This window comes from Prorops nasuta, unplaced genomic scaffold (genome assembly GCF_024137725.1).
Source record: "Prorops nasuta isolate Cenicafe-Biocafe unplaced genomic scaffold, Cenicafe_Pnas_1.2 PNAS00018, whole genome shotgun sequence".
NCBI classification, from domain to species: domain Eukaryota; kingdom Metazoa; phylum Arthropoda; class Insecta; order Hymenoptera; family Bethylidae; genus Prorops; species Prorops nasuta.
In genome coordinates, this window is record NW_027116815.1 from 4085936 (window position 1) to 4108576 (window position 22641).

The 22641-nt window shown below is 43.0% G+C and overlaps 1 protein-coding gene across 6 annotated transcripts in view; it reads right to left on the reverse strand.

Moving 5' to 3' along the window:
* Positions 1–17472, reverse strand: part of LOC136780134 (neural cell adhesion molecule 2-like) — a 162516-nt gene extending 145044 nt beyond the window's left edge. For 5 of the 6 annotated variants that reach the window (XM_066738264.1, XM_066738263.1, XM_066738261.1 and 2 more), the window contains exons 1-2: positions 15458–17472; positions 8907–9750 (exon numbers count right to left, since the gene is read on the reverse strand). In XM_066738264.1, the coding sequence (XP_066594361.1) occupies positions 8907–9021 (115 nt within the window). In that variant the 5' untranslated portion in view covers positions 9022–9750; positions 15458–17472. The remainder of the gene's footprint in view (positions 1–8906; positions 9751–15457) is intronic. The other variant, XM_066738260.1, reaches the window with a different exon arrangement.
* Positions 17473–22641: the final 5169 nt, after the last annotated feature.

The following is a 22641-nucleotide window of genomic DNA, read 5'->3' on the forward strand; positions in this document are numbered from 1 at the left end:
ATTGATCTCGACACGAAGCTCGTATCAGGATTTGGCTCCTGATAAGCCACCCCCACTATCCCGATCCCAATCAATTCGGGTGATATCTTCGAGACAAAAGTAATAATAAGAGTGGACGAACAGGAAAAAAAACACGATAAATAACGAGTATTGGAAGCTTTCGCGAATCAAGTCATGGATATTGAGAGCGGTGGAGCTTACCGATAGACGGAGAATGGAGAAAAACGTGCTGGCATGCGCGATCAGAAAGAAAAATACGCTGGTAGGTGAAAAAGCACGAGGATAGGGTAAATGTTTTGGGGTGGAGAGGGGGGGGGGGGAGGAGAAAGGGGAGTTTCAAGAAAATCCGTGCCGGGTGAAATACGCCGCTGGACAATGAAACAAATGCCCCCGGCGGCGTTTGTTCAGTGCGCCATGAAATAAATGGTATTTTCGCGTTATAAGCATTAAGCTCGTCGGGTAATAAAGTATGCGCGTATGTATATTTGCATCGAGCGCGTTGGCCGGGCTAATGTTTCGCGAATGCGGCCCTGGATTATTATTTATCAAGGCTAACATTGGCCGGAAGAGCGAAAACGTCCGAAACAAAAGCCACCGCTGTCCACACTGTGTTACTCTTCGCATAAGATCAAACTTGATTCAAAATTGTAATCTATTCGACACGGATCTCACGTGATAATACCTGTATACATATACACAGTCTCTCACGTATACAAATTTCATGCTGCTCAAGCCTGAAGTATAACAATAATATTCCGTGTATATACATACGTAGACGTCGTGACTAGAGAGAGGACTCATGTACGATTGAAACTTGCATAAATTCAGTGGAAAAACGAAACGAAAAATTCTTTCGGTTTCTCAACGTCTCGCGATACTCGCGACTGAGTCGTGGCAATTATCCGGGTTACAGCCTCTTCGAGTACATCGCGCGATACTTGTTTAAAGCGGTGTATCGTTTGTCACACGAGTGGAAGCTGAGTGAAAAGATTATAAATGAGAATGAATCAGGGCAAGCTGGATTGCAAGAGCGAATAAAAATTCACTGGTCATTTTTTCCTGGCGAATACAGCTACTATTTATTACTGGCCGTGGAACCGAGAGTTTTTCGTTGGAGCCTGCGAAAGTTTCATGGAGGAGTGACAGTGGCAGCGTGCAGTGTGCACCAGTGTGCAGGCAGTGGCTAGGTAGGGTGTGTATGTATATATATATAGGGTGGTGGTGGTTGGTTGGTAGGAGGTGCGAGACAGAGCACGTCAGAATCCTGCTGGCTGCTGGCTCGGTCGTCCGTGAGTGAGACTGTGCCCGAGTGTTGAGCTAAACCAGTACAAACATAGAGAAACTTGGCGTCGTATACCACTATCTTATTCATTCCTATGTTCCTATGTTGTAAATGCAAGTAGTATCGTGCTATGTATATGTATACAACCAGCGTTACCTATTGTTATCTATTTTGTATACTCCACTTGCTGCTATATTCATGACTACAATATACTATTTTCAACTATACGCTTCTTATGAAAGTAATAATACCGAAATGCATCGACGTTTGATTCAGGAGGGTCAGCATTTTGTTTTCCTGCATAGCCGTAATTTTCAATGGGATCATGGACAATTCCGAAGAGAACGAACATTTTTGCAGCCGCGGAAAATGGAAAATAGAAAAAACTTACCTTTAGGCTCTCTTGTTTTCCACCTCGACGCTATATATATATATATATATATATAGAGAGAGAGAGAGAGAGAGAGAGAGAGCTGAATATAAAGCATATATAGTAAAGAAAATTGGAGAAAAATTGGTCTTATTCGATCGATATTTGCAAAACAATCACATGTACTAATAAACTTGACGTTGCTGTAGCGGTTGATATAAACTGGTTCATTAGCTATCCGATTTATGAGATAATATAATTAATGTAGTAGGGAGTGTGTGCGAGGTAGGAGTAGGAGAACTGCGCTCATCATTATGCGCGAAACGGACACGCTCTCTCGTGGGCTCTGCAGGCAGTATATAAATAATTTTATTTTTCCAGGATCATTCGTTAAAACTTTATCAACGCTACAGTATTCAATTATTCAAAACGAATGGTATTTCTCGTTGCCATCGGAAATCACCAAATATAAACGAGATTTTCACCTTACGTCACATTTCAATATCCGAATATAACCGCGTTCTCCGATTATTAAAAATTTCTGATTTTTCCAGAGTTTCGAGGATTTCATCTTTCGTTCGCCGAAGGGACGGAAAGGATATTAAAAAGATTATAGGAGAATTATTGTATTTAGGGAAACGTAGTTTTTTTTTCTCTCTCTCCTCGTGGTAATGCGAAATTCAACCGCTCTTGAAACAGAATATTAAGAAGCTGAAGCTATACATATAGATACAGATGTGTATATATAGCAATGCAGTTCTTTTTCCGCGTTGCTCGAGTCACGTAGACGCGCAGGTTTTTCCGGGCCATTCCACGAACAGGCCGGCTAATTTAGTCTGGTTTTTCGCGTTTTATGCTTCACGTAAGACTTTCGTGGCACGCCAGATTATTGTGCGGATGAAACGAGTATTGTACTGCAAATGACAATTTGTTAGCTTTGCCGAGACGAGGAAAAAAGTGTGAAAATGTTTGGTGGAGGTTGAGGTTTCAAGATTACGATACCTTCGTAGCTGCTGCACCCCCTGCGAACCACTTTATACCGCAAGTATTTCGCTACCACTCTAACAACCACTGAACAATTCTATTCTTTAGTTCCTCTTTATACACGTATACGTGTGTGCGGATGAGTTTGTGTATATATTTGAGCACCTCGGTACTCGTAAAAAAAAAAGTTGAATGAAACATTTTTATACTTAGATACTCCGACGGTGTTTTAAAAGGCCATAAAGCACGTTTAAAACAAAAATCCAGCAAAGCCAAACATTGTCCCAGTAAAAATTGTATGAAATATACAATTTTTAGCAGCACGTACGTATTGCTGAAATACGGATAAAACTCTAAATTCCTCTTCCTTAAAATATGTGACTTTAATATTTCACGTGTACAAGAATTTAATCTAGTGACATCGTAAATCTTATATTACAATCATAAAGGATCGGGCTGACGTAAAGTTAACGAACAGCCTTATCATTACTATAAATTCTATACGGTTTAAATAATACCTATCGCGGAGGTAATTAAATATCGTGCTGAGAGATACGAAGCTTACTGCGCGCGCACGAAAACAACTTGAACGATAAATACAGCAATTGCGCAATTTAAGGACAGAATAATTAAAGTCCAGCCGAGTCCAGGGTAGACAATTTCTGCTGCGTTAATTTGGTAGATTGCAGCTGGCTGACAAAAGAAACTGGAGAAAAATGCAATTGTACCAGCGCGCAGCGTTATTATTCATTAATTTTAGCCAGAGGACACACTGGACTTTTCCAATGGTTTCTCCGTGTGGTAGCTGGGTCGTTGAAGAAGAGCCTCTGCTGACAGGGTTTAAGTGGCAGAGGGGGCTTACTAGCACCACTACCTGCACACCAAGGCACAGGAAAAAACGCACGTCGGGCGACAGCTCCAATATACGATAAGAACGTATTTTAAGCTTGGACGAGCATTGCTTTCGCGCAACCAACGCAACGCATTCGATTTCTATCCTTCGATATATATTCCTATATATGTCGTCGCTCTGAAAATACATGAAAAGACGTGTTTTCCTTCCTCACATGTATCTCTGCCTCGTTCGTCATGCCATTATATCATAATACATATATATATATATATATATATATGTGTGTGCAATATTAAAGCCTGAACCATTCCTAAAACTCTAAACTCCTCTTTACCATTTATCTCATCGTCGGCTTAATGACTCTCCTACATTATTAAACGTATTTAATATACATATATATATAGGAATGGAGAGATAAAGCGAACGAATAAAGGACGCGATGGCTCGTAAAAATGTCATTGGTCCGAGTGATTATTCTTGTCCGAGTGAAAATTTCGAATGTCAGATGGGGTGGATAAAATGGGGGGGGGGGTGATTTCATCCCAGCCACAGTTCTGCAAAGAGAAAGCTTTGTCTCTAACGACGACATGTATCGAACAAATATCTTTATATATATATATATATATATATATAGTATATAGGTATCTATAGACGTAGAGGAAAACTTGGCTGGAAGAGCATTGATTTCCCTGTAGCCACCGTTAGACATTTTGTATCGGGAGTGGGCGAGCTGCATTCCTCACTTTTCAATACCGCCAGCAGCGCTTGAATTGCACTCTTATATATATATATATCTATGGTATATCGTGTGCGGCGAACGTCGCGTTGTCTTTTTTCAGAGTCAGGTAACTCTCCGCGCAGGAAATCTTTCCGCGCCCGGAGGAATCCAATAAACGCACTCCATTGTTACCGCGAGCCTCGACTAATTGCGATGTGCACTGACCCCCTTCGCCTCTAACGAGATCCTGCTCCCTCGTTACGATCACCCACCACCGGCAGCACCACCAACACCCTAACACCAACACCGCACTATCGCTACATAAAGAGAAAACCAAGCGTTTCTTTCTCCGAAAGGGACATTTAATTGGTAAATTCTATCACCGTTGCTTCAATGCTATAACCAATTTAATCAATTCGACCTTTACTCAATGCTAATGCATTTAGCAAACTTCCTAATTTTCTCTACTACTCTCTACTATATATATATATATATAAATATATATATAGTACTACTACTACTGCTACTCTCCTAGTCGCTGCTGTATCAGCAAATTCGTATAGTCTACTAGCTCGCTTTTATTAATTTATCAGCTTGGTTACCATGCCAACTCGCACCTGCACACTCGACCAATTAATCCAGCGCGCCAAATCCGGATGAGCGCAGTGTAATAGACTTTTTATTCTTATGGTATAGAACGAGCCATAAGTTTCGTCCTCTTAGCAGCGCGCCGAGCCACCGCGTAGCGTGGCTCGCCTCGTGGTAAGTCTATGGTATACGTAACGATATGTTGAGTGAATCAAATTGAGTTTACAGAGGATGCTCGGCTGAGATGAACAAGCGAGCGCGAAAGGTTTGCTTTCTGGCTTTTTAAAGGATCCGCAGCTTATATAGCTGAAAGGAGGAAAGCTTTCCTCCGAAGGGCTTCTGAAAACTAATTATATTCCGCTCGCGGCCCAAAACGCAAATCTATCGAGCCAAACGTGATTAAGGATAACAGCTTCTGTTGGCAAACAGTGCATCGGCAAACTTTCCCCTTTGCCCCATGGTAGAAAATCTCCAGTTAGGATGTACGTGCTACGTATATGCTACCTCGCTACATACACCTATATGTATATGTGTATGTATACATGACAAGATAACTGGTGAATAAAAAATGGCCACTCGAATTAAACGATCCTGCAAAGATCCACTCGCGGTACTGCAGTGGAGAATATCTTGAATTTAATTGATGCTTGGATGTCCACTGGATTCATACGTACTTTCATAAATGATTGATTAAAGCAGCAACGAGAGGTCGAATCGGTCGAGTAAACTTCAATGAGCTATCGCTTAAATTGGGTAAATATATGTTGGGACACGTAGCATTGAATAGACTGTAAGAGTATACACACGAAGAGCATTGAAAGCTCCTAATAGGCTGCTGCTACTGCTGCTACTACTGGTGTAGTATTGATAAGTGTCGTGAGATTTAAAAGAGCAATGTGCACCATATCGGATATAGAAATAGCTGTGATAAAGCGAAAAGAAAAAAAAGGTGAGGTTGGGATGGAAGCGATCGGACGATCAGAGGAGTAACGAAGGACGTTTTTCACAATTTTCACCGTTTTTCACCCAAGCGGATTGTGTCAAGCTCTCTTTAAAGTGCGTGTTCGGTACACTCGGCCGGTGATCAGGTGGAAAACTTTCTCACCTCAAGTAAGCCCCTGCGGAAAGTAAAAATACAATTGAATAGCCTTAACTCTACTAATAAATTATTCCTTCATTTAAAATGCAAAGTGCATTTAATCCCTTTGCCTTGTAGCCCATCAGGCGAGCCTATATAAATTTTCGCTTGGCTCTAATATATATATATATATATATATATATATACTATTTGAGAGGAAACCAAAGTCTTTGACGCTGGCTCGAAATTCATTTAAAAAGCGCTCAAGATCAAAGCACCGTTGCATTCGGACGATTCGTTAATTGAAAATAATAAGAAAGGAGCGTGGAGTGTATATACGCTATGTATATATTTATTTTTAACTACGTTGCGCGCGTTGTGTGACAATTTAAAAAGATCAACGGGAGTCTCGAGTACCTGCCTGAGGGAGGTATGTAAAAGAAAAATAGATTGCACTTATAATGAAATGAAAAAAAAGTGGATAAAAAAGGAGGTTGGATTGATGCAAAGAGAGGGTAAAACCGAGTGAAGAGGAAAGATAAGATGGGAGGAGGAGGAAAGAGAAAAAAGCGTTTCTCCCGAGGTTTTTTAAAGGAGCAACGCGAACGGATTGCGTCGAGCTCGCGTTCTCACCGAGTCTCTCTCCTTAAAGTGGCTTTTTAAAGTGCGTGCTCTGTGCACTCAGCTCGATCAAGCGGAAAATTCTCTTACGCTAGATAAGCTCTAACGTATGTAGTGAAAATAACGTTCTTCGTTTCGTTGGTAAAGCGGATGGCGCAAAATATGAGTTTTCTCCGGCTTGATGGCTGAGCCCGCAAGCGAGCCCAATCAGCCGAGAAACATTGGCCAGATGCAAGAGAGAAGACACGCGATAACAGTTTAATTCTCCTTTACGCGCCAATGCCATTTCGCCAACGCCAACAAACCTTCCATTCTTTCAAGATTGCTCCAGGCTCCTCCCTAACGCTCATTCCTTCCCAATGTCCAAGCTCTCTCAATCTCAATCTCCTCACCGAGCAAATACTCCAATCCCCCTTGCATTTCACCAACTCATTAACATTTTCGCACATCCTATAGTCCATTCGCCTGTCACTCTTTATTACCCTGGAGATGCTCAAAAATGCTTTCCATACTTTGGTTATAATTTAAGCTTCGTTCGTCTCTCTCTCTCTCTCTCTATATATATATATATATATATATATATATATATATATAGCACTGCCACAAAGAACAGTCCTCCTTTTTGTGTCTTTTTACCAGTAAAGCGCAACGAGGTGAATGTGACATTTGTTGATTTTTTTCAAGCGAGAAACGAACGTTGTTTCTTTAAAAGTACTTATGTTAAATAGCTTTGAAGAAAAAGCTTTATTGCCCAACATGGAGCCCGGGGTGAATTCCACGAGTATCGCGGGGGAATGTTTTTAATGGCCAGTCAGAGAAGGAGAGATAAAGAAAAGGAGATAAGCCTCAGCTGCAATATATATAGCGAAGCGTGTATTCGAAGTGTGCGCGTTTACCACTAGTCATTCCTTTAATCAAGTTTTTTAAATGTCAGATTTTTCTTTCTCCAACGAAACTCCCATTCGCGTCCATCAGAAAAATACGAGTTCGCGATTCATTCTGCCAGTGCCACGAGGAAATAATATCCTTCTTTTACACTGGCCTGCGAGGATAATCGTTGGTTCGTTCGATGGATCCGGAGCTTATATATAGTTGAGAAACGTCGAATAATGGACCGTTTAGCTGAATTCTTAATCCGCCTGGACGACAGGTTTTCCTTTCAATGAGTAAAATGCAGCGTTATCATAGGAGAATAATACCAGTTTGAGCGGTAAATAAAAAAGTTGCGCGAATCAACGGTTCACGGTTGCGTAAAGAATACCTTTCAGAGCGGAGGCTCGATCAGTTATACTTCCGGAGCAGTTCCCCTGGAATACTCGATCGAGGGAAGAAAAGTTTGAGAAGACATTTTTCGTCATATTTCGCGACATACATTTCACATCGGCTATATATAGACGCGTACGATAGAAAGGAGAAGAGAGTTGCGCCGGGGTAATGAAATTTGTGACTATAATACCTCAGATAGCTAGAAACTTTGATGTTATAATAGTAACGCGATCGCGAGCCTTTTTACCCAATTAAAAGATTACGATCACAAGGCTTCCTTTGACCCGTTCTCCTCAAAGGACCCGGCTATAACTCTCATGCACGCGTACGTAGCCAAGCTCGGAAAACCCTTGGTCCGAAACTAATACAAAGAATCTTTACGGGTATTCGTAAGTTCGACCAACCATTTGTACTTCTTCGATGAACCAGCTTAAAGCGCGAGGATTAAGCTCTTTTAATAACCTTGTAGAATAAAGTGAGAAAAAAGAGTACAAAGCGATATATTTCGTGCGCCAATGGCAAATTTAAATATTGTTTCATTGGTCGTGCGTGGGCGGATCAGCCTTTTCGATGCATATATGTTGATTTTTACGTCCATCTCCTCCCCCCTCTCCCGGAAAGTCATACGTATATATAGTTGCGGATCTGAATGACGTCCCTTTGCTCCCTGAATCCGAAGCTCTTGCAGCCACTGAGAAAAGCCTCTTGTGCCATATCAAGTGAATCCTTTGCGCGTTTGGGATCGTAAATTACTTCCGTTCCAAGTAGAACACACGTTAAATAAAATAGCCGCACGTGCACACTCTCCCGGACGCTTAATCGTTCCAACAGAGGCGCCCATGCAACTACGACTCTCCGACGTCGTGCAAACGCCAAAGCTTTGAGCCTATATTAAATTCACTTTTCACTCAACCACCAAAAGCTTTTGATTTCTCCACGTTGACACTCTCGCTTTTCGGTCAGTTTCTTTCGCGTCAATTAAGACCGGAAATCCAAAGCGCGGTGGTGTTGGTTTGAATTAAGGGAAAATGAGCGAAAGCTGGGGAGAAAAGTGAAAATAAGATTCGAAGAGTCTCTTATTAAATTTGGAGGCGCGATAAAAAGTAGGAATAATAAGGAGTTATAAAAAGTAAAGGAGTGACTCACCTATTTCCTCATTGGTGATTCTGGCAGATGCGAGGGTGGCGGCGCCAAGCATAAGAAGCGTCGTGCTGGCGACGAACACGCGTAGAGAGGAGGCGTCCATTTCAGCCTGGGGCATCTCGGCGTCGACACCACGTTCTATCGTGTCGTGTCGTGTCGTGTCACGTCACTTAACTCGGCTTCGCGTCACGTCACGTCACGTCACGTCACGTCACGTCTTCCCGACGGAAAAGTATCAGGCGTCGTCTCAGTTTCTCTCGGAGAGACAGCGAGCACGAGGGATTCTATTCACACTCTTATACTCTTATTTTATTTCTCCCTTAGTCCCTTTTCTCTCCTCTATCGTTTCGTTCAATCCCCACTCCTTCCTCTCTCTCTCTCTCTCTCTCTCTCTCTCTCTCTCCCTCTCTGCTTTTTCGCCCTCCAACTTTTGTCCCTCAGCAGTCAACTCTGTCGAAACCACTTTCCGCGACTCAAATTCTCATCCGTCGATTGTTGGGGGTGCTATACCGGCTATTTCTCTATCTCTCCCACTCTCTTTTCCACTACTTTCACGAGGATCTCGCGTCGTTGCAGCCAGGCACAGCACTTTTGTCGGATCCCTGCAATTCCTCTCTCCCTCTCCCTCTCTCACTGTGTAGTAACGCGCAAGGGAGTTCTACTCGTCTCGTCTCGTCTCGTCTAGTATCTTTCTCCCTCCGGCACCTCCAAGCACAATCGTTGTTCCCGTTGAGAGATCGGCAAATAGCGGGATAAAAAGTGTGGCTGTTTCGCGGTCTCCTGATTACTCGAGAACGAACAGGGATGACTGTGCTCGTCTCACGGCTCCCCAAACTCCACGCTGAATCTGAAATTTCATTTCAATCCTCCGTTAAATTTCTCCTATGAACTTCGCTTCATACCTAAATTATGCGTATTTGCTCCGCGTCCAACTTTTTTAATGCCCCGTCATATATGCATATATCGTATTTCGAATAAGTTCGCTTTTTTAACGTAAGCTTTGACCCGGAGCAAATCAGATTAAAGTTCATCCATTCGTGTGTTAATTGCTATTTCATATAAATTTAACTTTTGTGTTTTCGCATTAATCATCGACTCTCTGTGTAAAATTTGTTTCCCTCGCGCTAAGCTATACGTTTTAATGGCTTATGCAAGATGTCAATGGAAGGAATTTCTCTCGACTAACCTTTTGTTCAAAGTCGATGCAATAATAAACCATTTTCATTCAGCACACCTTTCACACATTTCATTATAACGAATCGCCAGTTTTCTTGGAAAAGATCCGGGCTTCTGCTTGTTCAAGGAAGCTCCTCCTCCAGTACTTACTTCGGTTCCCATTGTCGAGTACTTCGCGCGTATTAATTAGTCGGTATTCCGTAAACATTAAACACTGCCCGCAATTGTTTTTTGAATTAGATGCTTAATTCTGGTTGATACTCGGGATCACATGCACGAACCACCAGAATCCCATTCGCTCCTCTGTTACACCCTGCACATCTGCACCAATAGTTCACATCCGGTTTTTCCGAAAAAATTAAATACTCGAGAATATTTTCGTACAAACTTTAAAGACTTTAAATAATTATTAATAAATTAATTTTTGGCTTGTCAAATTCTGACAAAATTAAGCTTTCCATTATTATTCAAATATGCTTCGTGGGAAAATATTCATCTTCAAGAAATGATTATATTATCGGTACTCATGTATATATAGAGTTCAGCAGGATGTAAATATATCTGACTACAGAAGCGCATGAAAAGCTACTGGTTCATTAAAACGCAAAGTATCCGACACGTATACCAAAGCAATGTCAATCCAGAAAACGAAGAGTATCCTTTAATTGGAAGAGAACTGCAGGGAATGAATAGATTGCATCGTTCTACGAGTCTGCGTGAAATGTGCTGCATGAAGAAGGTTCGCGCATCAATTTTAGTGAAAAGGCCGGTGTGCTTGGAGAAAGTCTTTCTGTGTCAGTGAAACATAGTAATACATACACCAGTGGCTGGTTGGAAAATACCAAGTTTCGTACGCGAATGCGAGACATTGATATTGATCTATTTCATTTTGGTTGGCCATAACTTAATTTGGCAACTGGCTGAATCAATACAGCCTGATGACAGAAAAGCGTGCGTACGTACGAGTTTAACAGCATACATTTGTCAATTACTTAGATATAACACACTATTTGCATTAGCTTACATTCTCACGTACACGTAGCACAGGGTACATGAGATGTATAAAATAGGCAGGCGAGGTATATACCTGCGTGCAGTATAGCGTTAACCAATCCATTTGAGAGACTGTCGCAAATTAAAATCACACCTGATGTCGTCGTCCCATTTGTTATTTTTTACGCTACTTGTTTTCTGGCAAAATTCATTTCAATATCCCTTCATCTCGATTAATAAATAAGTTTAGCGAGAGGAATCTTAATTCCGAAATGAAAACGGAAGATTGAGGAGAGCGTTGAAATACAGTTTAAACATGCTTAAGGCTGACGCGAACAACTCGATTCCGGTAAGCTTGAAAAAGTTTGAAAAATTTTGCAGCCCTGACCGCCTTTAGCCGAGAATCTCGTCAGTGCAGCAACTCATTACTGGAAGTCGACGCGTACTTAGGCGTCCCGGCACCGTCTTACTTGCTTTTCCCCTAGATGATGGTGCAAACTTCGTATTTACTTTGTACGATAACTTGCAGCGATGCAGTTGAGCACCATAGCGCGCGCGCACCACTCCCTTTGCATATAAGTATGAGTGCACACCGTTATGCCCACCAACACCATCCACGTCATCCCCCTGTAGATGTATCGCTTTCTGCCAAGCCACCGTTCGCCATCGTATTACATTGTAATATTACATTTCATCCATTTTCAAGAATACGCTTTAGCTGGAATAAATTAAATCTTCCTCGCCGTTAGTTTATCTGACTTAAGTTTTATACTTCTCTCTCCTCTTATATTTATTGAAAACTTTCTTAGCTTCTGGCGTCTCTCCCGGAAAAGTACTGTGTAATAATAATTACAAGCGTTAATGTTACTGTAGGATGTATACACAACATGAAAGAAAAAATTTCAAGAGTTTCTTGCTTCCAACGATAATTGCACGAAATCTCCATGATGTTCGATCGAACGAAGCCTCTTATTATTATTATTATTATTGTGGTGGTGGTGTTTCCTTTCGTGTACACTCGGGGAAATTGATTCGTTCGACGAGAAAGACAAATGTTTTAAAGGGTCTTACTTCTCTGGCAGCAGAGAAGGCTGATTTCCTTTAGCCATCGAGTTACTTTATGTCAGACATGGAACAGCACCGAATTTCTTGCAATAAATCTAATCATAAATCAAAGACACATTCAAATAAATCGAACGAAAACGAAGAAATTCGTCTTGCACCTGTTACTGGTCTTAATATCGTTAATAAAACATTGTATAATACTAGCAGTTTTGATCAAACAATTTTCCAATTATCATTAATACATGCATTATTTGCTCATACAATAAAACGTCAATCATCTTAAACACGACTTTTGTTTTGAAGAGAATCAGTTACCCAAAGTGCAGTAACGTTTATTCTAATAGTCAAACGTTCTAAGTAAATTAATTCATTAAGTCCGCTCTCGATTATTACCGATAGTACAGAATCGTAATTATACTATGTGTTTTGCTCCAACTACATAATGACCGATACGTACAACGAATCGATGATAATAGAAGCTGCCATGCAAATTACGAATGTTCCCAGTTTTAGCACGATATAGCGGACAACGTTTCGCTTCGATAACTTCGTAAAGCATGCGACCGCACGTGTATAGTTTTGCAATTTTTGCACCTATATATATATATATATATATATTAAAGCAATAGACGAAGCACTTGGAAGAGAAAACGATTGAATGCGTGGACGAAGAGAATGAAAATTTGGCGGATGCGCTTGATAAGGGATGAAAGAAAATTGATAATTCCACGAATTTAGGATAAGGTTTGGTTCAGGTAGGAAGGACGGATGGGAAGTCGTTAAAGCTCAATCCAGATTTTACGCTGGGCCAAATAGTTTCACGCGTGCAGGCGTCGATGCATTTACATGGGAATGTCAGGCTTAGTAGTCAATTACATTCCAGACATTATGGCACCCCGATTGGAAGTGGAATATCCTCCGGTAGGATAAAACCTAAGAATGCACGGTATTTTGTCGAGGATGCCAACACTTTGCGGCCTGCGAAAGCGAGGCGTTTCATTCGATTTCGGTGAAAATGTGCGAATCATCGAACAGGGGATTCTCGAGCTCTCATCGACAGGACCCTTCCGGAAGGCGAGCACCGCAAGGACCTTCCGCAAAGTGCCCTTGAGTGCCAGCTCACTTGTTTTCCAATTGAACACGGAATGCTCCGCATCCTCCCCCTCTCCCTATATATCTGCAGCTGCCTACCCAACGGATCAATTCATCCATTAGCAGCGCGTCTCTAGGCCCTAAAAACCCTTTTCTCCGCTCTATCTCTCGCACATCTCAATTCGACCAATCAGTCTCGAATTATCGAAAATTTCATTTTCAATCCAATTCACCATTAATCCAATTCCATTCACGGGCCACAAACTTCCTGGCCGCCGTACGCGTGCTCCTCGAGGGAATCCTGCAAAAAATGCCCTTGAGATCCATCCAGTTTGAAGCCAACCACGGATCGCAGTGCTACTACATATATATATATATATATATAGTGCTACCGTAGTATAGCAATTGATTTCTGTCCCAACCCAGTTAGAGCCACGATCCCCAACGCAGTCGATTCGTTTGTTTCGGATAAAAACATCGAGTAATACGTCGCTTTTTACTATATGATTTATCAGAGCACAGTCTTTGTGGATTTTTAATTGTGAATGGAATGGAAAGAGAGATATATATATACGTATATCTTTATATTCAAGCGAGACTCTTCCGGCTGGCGGTCAGAAATAATCCTCGCAATTCCTATTATGTGTAACTTAAGAGTCGGCGGACGTAATGCTACCGGCTTAACAGAGTCTGGAAATATTCTTTTGTCTTGGCTCCCGTTGCAAATAATTTTTGCCTTATATACTTGTACTATGTACAGGACGGAGCAAGAAAATTACACGGGAATTCTCGCCGATCTATTTTATTGAACGAATCGCGAAGGTATTAAATTTCAGGGATGAATTTATTCGCATTGCGAAGCTCGTATCGAAATTCGGAATAGGATAGCTTGGAAAATTGGTCCAATGCTTTATTCTTCAGGAATAATACACAGGCCACTTAGCACTGCAGCTCTATATATTTATATACAGGCAATTTTTTCTTTTGTCTTGTGGAAATAATATTCGAGGCAATCTTCGTAGCTTTCTAGAAATGCCGATGAAACGAAACGAGATGGCTAACCAGTGACAAGTGTCTAATTTGGAACCCTTAGCCAATAATCGTAGTCGATATTATATCCCAACCCTGATGGAAGAGCGTTGGCTCGCTGGCTCGCGTGTGAATGCATCCCGTGTTAAACTGGTTCTACGCTTTAGCTCTTTTGTGGTTCCATACGTACGTGTCTTTCTCAAATTCGTGTCGGCTGGCGAGAAGAAAATTTCAGTTCTCTCTCTCTCTCTCTCTCTCTCTCTCTCTCTCTCTAATAAGATCAGCGCCTGGCATCGGCTTGTATCGCGTGACTGTCACACTAAAAACAGCAGCCATCACTCGAGGGCAAAAGTGGGACGCCCGGCGACGACGGCGATTTGCAAACTTTGAGAAACGCAAAGCTACGAATTATCGGATAAATTCATGAGGAAAAAATTGAAAGAAACGAAGCGGGAAACAATCTTTGCGCTATTTGAAACTTCTCTCTCTCTCTCTCTCTCTCTCTCTCTCTCTCTCTCTCTCTTGCGAGACGTAAATAATGAAGAGACTTCCGAGTGGTATTAACAAAAGTAGCTATAGCGAGGTTCTTAATAAATATAAATGGTGTAATTTTGAGGGAGGGAGGGAGAGAGAGAGAGAGAGAGCGCGAAGTTTGCACGGTGACGCGCGAGAAAAGCGTTGATTCGCTGCATTAACAATGCGGTAACTGCGAAAATCCAGCCTGAAAAGTCCTTTGTTACGAGTGCAGCTTCTCCGACGTCTTCGAGTAATTTTCTGTCAAGGGCTCAGCGTGCCTGACTCCAATGCAATCCGAATACAAAGCGACATCAGCGACAGCTGCCAGACCATTTTTTATTCTACCCAGTTTTCTCGCTAAAGCCGATGATTCTTAATCTAGATTGACCCGGTCGCGCGCTGCTCCAATACAAAGCCTTCCTTTTACAACAAGCTCGCGCGCGTCATATCACTTATTCTTTCCATCCAACAAATCGCACTCTCTCGTTCGCTCGTTAAATTCCAAACATACTCTTAAAATTTCTTTCCTTTCGCCAACAATATTCATCTCGAAGGGATTGTATATTTAGGAGACTTCGGCAATACGTTCGTTCTCCTTCGTACAGTTGATATGAATAGAGGGAGAGAAAAAAAAAAAAAGAAAGAAATTTGATATAGAAATATATTTGTCGTGATCGAAGTACCTTGCGAGATATCCAAAATCTTGTTGGTAGAAGGGTACGAGGCTTGACAGGTAACTCGTATATTCCAAGAGCTGTCAATCAGATGTATTGCGATTTGAAATCCTTGAAAATTGCGCGACACGAGTCCTTAAGGGTATTCTCGTTGGTACGTATCGTTCGATATATCAAATCGGGATAAAACAGCACGGTAAACACGGGAAAAACACAGGTGACGAGGAAGCAGGCAGGCAAGCAGACAGGTAGACGCGGGTAGGCAACTAGGCACACTCACAGAGAGATACGGTTTAATTATTATCGAGAATATAAATTCAATGCTCGGCACTTCACAGCACAGGATGGTCGAATTTTGCACGCGGTATTCCCACGGGTATTAAAGTTGTGCGCAATTACAGGACGATGGCTGGTGATTATAGATGGAGAATTCTGCTGCCGTTGGCGAGGGAGAGCGAGAAAGAAAAGGCTATAGTAGTAGCGAGTGCAGTTTGCAAGAAGGTAGAGAAGTTTGTATCGAGTCGGACCAAGTTGGGTAAAAGGTTGCTCGTTAAGGGCTTGATAAGGAGTAATTACGATTAAAAGTGAATTATATGGAGAATATTAATCTGGCCAGGTGACGTCTGAAACGGAACGAAATGTAAGCGTTGCAGGTTGTCGGGGAAGCTGCTGCTACTGCTTCAGCTGATGATGGTGGTGGTGTAGCAGAATCTCGCATTAGGTCTCCTTAGCGAAGGCAGCGGTACTATTGTCCCTAGCCACGCCGCCGCTCGGATAATCCATTATCCCCGGAGACAGCGCGATATTACCACTGCGTCATCCGGGAACGTCGTTCCCGTCTTCCGTAATCACTGCACCTCCGACGAATCACCCGACTACCTGTCCGGCGTCCTTCCAAATTCCTCCCAAATCTTCCTCTTCCTCCACCTTCTCTTCCTCTTCCTCCTCCTCCGCCCCCTCCTCCTTATCCACCTCCTTATCCACCTCCTTTGCAACCCAGAAAATTCGACAAGCGTACTTGCCAGTTTACCTTTCGATCCCGGCCCGCCTGTCCTCGAGGAAAATTCTCAGCGTTCACCGGGATCAAAGCGAGTCCTGTGATCTCCAGAATCACGTAGCGTCGCTCTTCCGCAAATCCTGCTTGTTCCAGCGAATTTCGAGATCTACGAGTTCCTTCGACCCCTCCGCGCGCGCTCCTCTTGCCAATCCACAGGGGGGGGGGGGGTGTAAAGGGAAATCACTCGCGACTCTTTCCTCCCGTTACGACTCTCCCCGCCATAAAAAAAGAACCTCTAAAGACTCGCCAAGTCCATTCTCCCCGAGCCCTCGCTTTACCCTTATTCTTGCATCTCGGAGAGACTCCCACGAGCACCGATACTGCATGCAGGATCGCTCGGAGAACGCCGGCAGATTCCTCGATCCGGATCAACGAAATTTCCTCAGCATCGAGCCGAGATCGTAATGCAGCTCCGTGACGAATCTAGCGGAACTCTTGAAATGGTAAAAGTGTACAGGGAGGGGGGTTAAAAAAAAGGGAGCAATCAAATTCCAAAGCTGTCGCGATCGGCGAGATTCCTCGAGATCCTTTGATCGACGCCGAAATTACTTCCATCTACGCCATCGGTGTGCTTCCTCCGGTAAACGCACGCGGAACTTTTTGCCGCATCCGGAAGACGCGTGTATACTCGTAACTCTGTGAAAACGCGATGCCAACTTCGTTTGGCTCTCTTCTCTTCCCTTATCTCGATCGTTCATCCGGCCAGTTTTTCATGATTTTCTCTCGGCAAAAGAATGCGTAATCCAGTGAGAGAATCGGTACCGCAAAGCTGGCTGAGGACCGTGGTTGCGCGAGAAAAAAAATGACAGAGTCGCTGAGGCGAGCGACGGGGGAGATTTTTGGTTGCGTGGTAGCGCGGCAAACTTTAAAAGACCAAGTATATGAGGGGAACCGAGCTAAGTTCCCGTTGGCTGCACGGTAATCACTGAGAGAGACGTGAGCGAGACGCGTTCCGCGAGACACGAGGCGCGCGCTGCTCGCGACCGAACTCTCCCGAGCTCAGCCGAAGCTCCTCTCTGACCGAGAGCCGCTGGAGCCGCAGCCAACAGCCAGCCAACCCCTCTCCATTGGCCTGTGCAACCGGGCCTACTATCCTTCCTTGCTTGCCTTGTGCTCGCGGAGTGCCAAGGATCACGATAAATGCACCCGGTGGTCATCCTGCAGCGCGCGCGCGCCCGCGTCCCTATATATATATATATATATATACATATATAGTGCAGTACACACTATATAATACCTTATACCTTTCCCTTTCTCCCACCTGCGTGCATCGCCTACTTGCCCTGCTCGCCTGCCTACCGATCAGAAGAGAACCTGCACCTTACACAACCTAAACACCTCTTACACGCTCCATTATTCTCAATTACTACCTCCTTCCCATTACAATTATTCAATTACCCTTTACCCCCCTCCGCCGTTATCGACACGAAATCCAACATTCCTACAAACCAAACGTTAAATCTCTCCGAGCATTAATATTAATCAGCTGTCTCGTATCGGCCCGATTACAGGAATTCTTTTCCCCTTATACACATAATCGTCATTCTCGTCGAAATTCCAATCGTCTCCTCGCTTTTCCACTGACTCATTTCACGGATTTCAAACGTCGAGTCTTGTCATCGAACCTCGCCGCGCTATCCTTGCGCTTGATCCGCTTAAACTCCTGACGTTTCATCTTGCTCCCTCTGTAACTTGCTTTCTGTTTTTTTTTTTTTTTCTTTTATCTACCACCATCTTCCATAGCGAACAGTTGCCGAGTGCTACCTGGTCTGGCCTCGCTGTGTGACAGGTGTCTGTTGAATTCCTCTCTTTTTTCTTTTTTTTTTTTTTCATTCTCACGTTGCTCTCTTGCATTTTGCCAAAGTTTTCGCTGGTCCATCAGTATCGACAACGTCAACAGCGTTTATCACTGTAATACCGACGAGTCCCTCGTATACCATACTGGTCTATTTAGAGGGAACCGGAAAGGATGGCTTATCGATAACACCGAGCGAGAAATCACGCATATATTTTTTTTTTCAAGCAGCTTCCCATAAAGAGTCGAAACGACGTTGGATTTTTTTTCACAGGGATGAAGCCAGGAGAAAATCGCTACGGGTCCTAGCTGGGGTAAGTTTATAGGGTGCGCGAAACCGCGGGGTGCTCCCTGTCGTTGCGGTTCGCACAGGGATCGAGATTCATCCGGTACCTAATAAGACGAATAAACTTTGATTCGGGGCTAAGTGGAAGTTTGGTTTGATCCTTATAACGACGTTGGTTAAAGGAGTGGAAAGAAGCGTCGAAGAAATTCTGCGATGCGAGGAACGAAAATAACGAGGAGCATGAACCGTTTGCTCGATCAAATGCCTTGCCAATTATTCAAACAATAATTGAATAAATACATAAACAAACGATGACTGCCGAGGATGCCGGAAGAGGCGAAATCACTGGCAAAATGGATGCTCGTTACTGCGTTTGTGATTGGCCGAGCGGATTTTCTTGTCGCCGACGTTGCAAATGCGCGTGGAATTTTTTTCCGTTTTCTTGCACAAAGGGGAAGAAGAAGAGGCAGGTGGGGGACGGAAGAACCAAGTTGGGGAAACAGTCGCAAGAAGTCAAAAGCGACGTCGACGACGCGGTGCGGCGCGACGCGCCGGACGGGGACCACCTACTGCTTAGTTGACTATTCTCTCATTCTTCGCTATACTCGGATCCCTCGCAATAATTGACTTGTCTATCATTCAGGGTTACCACTATGCGCATAATTCACGTCAACTCGGCTCAATGGGACTCCTTTATTCCTCGTGGTTCGACGACATGCCTTCTGCTGCTCTCTCGCCCGTACCACACACACACACACACACAGTGGATCCCGAAATTCTCTCCTCAGCCAACTTTTTCCTCCAACCAAAAGTTTACTCGCCTATTGCATTTCATCGATCATCCAGTTTCTCTCGTATGAAAATAATAAAAGGGTTTTGTTTTTTTTTTCTCTTCTCTTTTGTTTTTTTTTTTCATCCTTTTTGTTGTTCTTTTCAGGGGCTGGAAACAAGTGGAGCAAATCGGTAATGCGAGATTATTTTGGGATTCGGGAAGGTCGGTGGAGCGTTCCAGGAAAGTTTTGGAGATTCTGGGTGGAACACGGATGTGGTGTGGGTCGAGGGGGCGGAAAACGAAGAAATGGGACGTGTTCGACGCTTTCACGCGTATTAACAACAATGGAAGATCATGCGCTGGGCGTTCATACATCTTTACGAGCGGTTTGAAACAGCTTTTCGTCGGGCTGCCCCGCTGGGTTTCCCCCACCCCACCCCCTCCCCTTTTTCCTCCTCTATCTGCCCAACGCATTTGAATCCATCCATCCCTCTATCCTCCCCGCCACCCCCTCTCCCTCTAGACAATGGCACGGTGACGCGCACTACAGCGCATTCTCATAAGCCTGCCATCAGAACTGCGGGATACCCATAAGACACGATTAACCACCGAAATGGCTCCATCCAAACAGAAACAACTTATTCCCTCGCGACTCTATAATGCCTGATTGACAACGCGATAGTTTCAAAATTCTCACCCTCTATCCCGAAAACACGTAAAATCTTTATTTCTCCTTTGGGAAACGAACGCGGCTTCTTCTCAAGGTATTCATACACAAGATACAGTGTGCGTGTACATATACTTAAGAGTTAAACGTTTCTGTCAACATTGTAATAACTCGCATGTCGGTAAAAAATTTATTGGCATCCCCGGCACAAGTATAACGTGCCTTTTCCCTTTCACTCCCTCCCCCCCCCCCTTCCTACACCATCGTTTTATTATTATTTTTTTTCTCTAGATTTTATTACACGCTTGTTGGAGGGAAGATGATTTTGGTTATCCCGAGTGTAGGATATAAGTATGGGGTAATAAAACTTCGAATGTAGCCGGGAAACAAGTCGAAGGAGCGTGTATATAAATATTGATAGTGATTGTTTTGGACGATCCATAAATATTTATCATCATTGATTGGTTTGGTCCTCGCGCGAAACGCGCAGTGTTCATCGCGGTGTCGTAGAATTTCCAAAAAAAAGAAGAAAGGTTTGTATGATCGACGGCTGCTGAAACTGTTGCGGGATTGAACCATTTTGCGTGGTAAACACTCTGGACAGGCAAGAATTGCGCGCACGGTATACGGCCATTCCCAAGCTGAAAACTCGGCCTATCTCTCGTGTCCATCGGAATAGATTATTCCGCGATTGCGATTCGCACCTTTCAAGCCTTATCCTTACAGCAATTTATACCTATATAGTACACTATTTACAATACGATCGTCATTTTGTTACCGACGACGAAATATTTTCCAGCCTGTGATCGATGCTCGCTTAATGTACTTCCACCCTCGTCGTTAACTGAATTTTCTAATTTTATTGACTGGTAGATATGAGACTGGAAGAAAAAAACTTGATTAAAATCCTGATTAAACGGCGAGATAAGAGAGAGAAACCAGTTTTATCGCGTGGTATAATTTGTAGCGAATTCGAATTTTTAGAGCGTTTTCTGCAGCATGCAGTCTAAGCGAATACCTCGAATCAGCTCATAAATTTATCAAAAATAATTGAGAGGCTCGTCGGGGAATCGGAAGATTTGTTGATTAGATGGATCGGGATAGCTATAGGGGGAGGAAGAAGCAAGCATTCGGTGAGTTTTTATCGTTCGGTATTAATTATGCGCGCAAAAGGAGTATAATGAAGCGATTATCCGGTGGTTCGAATGATCTTCTAATCCGGATCACTCGTCTGGCATCCGGGATAATCAGTCGATACATCCACTTGGATCAATATATAACAGCATCTCCTGTCGATTTCTTCCTTCTTCTGCCTCTTCGATCGAAATGCATAAAACACACCAATGATTCGAACAAGCCAGTAACAAGTTTTTCATTCCATTACAAATTAACGAAATACAAGCTGAAGATTTATTCGCGTGGTTTTCAATTAATTAAAATCGATCTCATAAATTAATAAGCGCAGCAGCTTGTCCAGCAGCTTCTTACAGAGGCGTCGCGTAATAATTCAGGACTTTCACTGTGTACGTGTGTGTGCGTGTGTGTGTGTGTGTGTGTTCTCTTACTCAAAGCGAAACTATAACAATATATATCATACAGATATGTACATGTGCAATGTGGAAGAAGCAAAGATTAGGCATTTTTGGATTACACGCGCTATCGCGGAACATTGATATTGGCCGTCATCCTTCTGGCTAACCAAGCAAATGGTCAATGCTAATTCCTGGCTTCGTCCGTTCAACCGCAACGCATACTGGAGCCCCTGCATGAGCAGTCGCAAATTTATGGGGCCGAACTGCAGACTCTCTGTTTCAATCTCGAAAGAAGCTTAAGTCGAGCAAAGTTCTCATGGGGAATCCTTCAATATTTTATTATCTTACTCCGGTACTCTCCTTGAAATCAGAGATTGGCAGAAAAGCGCAGCTCTCGGAAGACAGTATATATTTTTTGAAGATTTAATTTGAGCAAATAGCTGATGTGCGTATATATGGATGGAGATAAACTCTGGCTGGAAATGAGTGATCATGGCGAACACGATAAAATCGCGAGGCGTGTAATTTGACAAGATATAGTTGGAAGGAAAGTACGGCGTGAAATATGAGAAACTTTTTGTTGCTTTATAGGGAAAAGAGGCTAAAACCGTATCGAGCTAGAAAGTACCGGTTCTGCTGGTAAGTTCATCAATTATTGAAGTTTCCGAAAGTTTATAATCCGTAAAACTATAGACTCTCGTACGTCATTAAATCTCGATGAAACACAGTTGAGGCAAATATCGTTGAATCGAGCTTCCGTTTCAGCGACAAGGGCTTCCTCCTATAGCGCTCGAGTTCCGGATCAGAGGAAATACGCGGTGGTGACTGCGTTATTATTGCGATATGGCTTTCTGTTTCCCTTATATTATATAGTTTCGTTCACCTATATATCCGCACCTCGCAAACTTATATATATATATATAGAGAGAGATCAACGCCCAATAAGACGAATCAGCATTTTCCCTCAATTTCTCGTAGCACGCATCAAAGTCTATATACACATACATATATACATAGTACACGAAGGACTTTGCGCGCACGCCTATAAGAGATAAGAGTTTCTTTATCGCGTATAAAATAATTG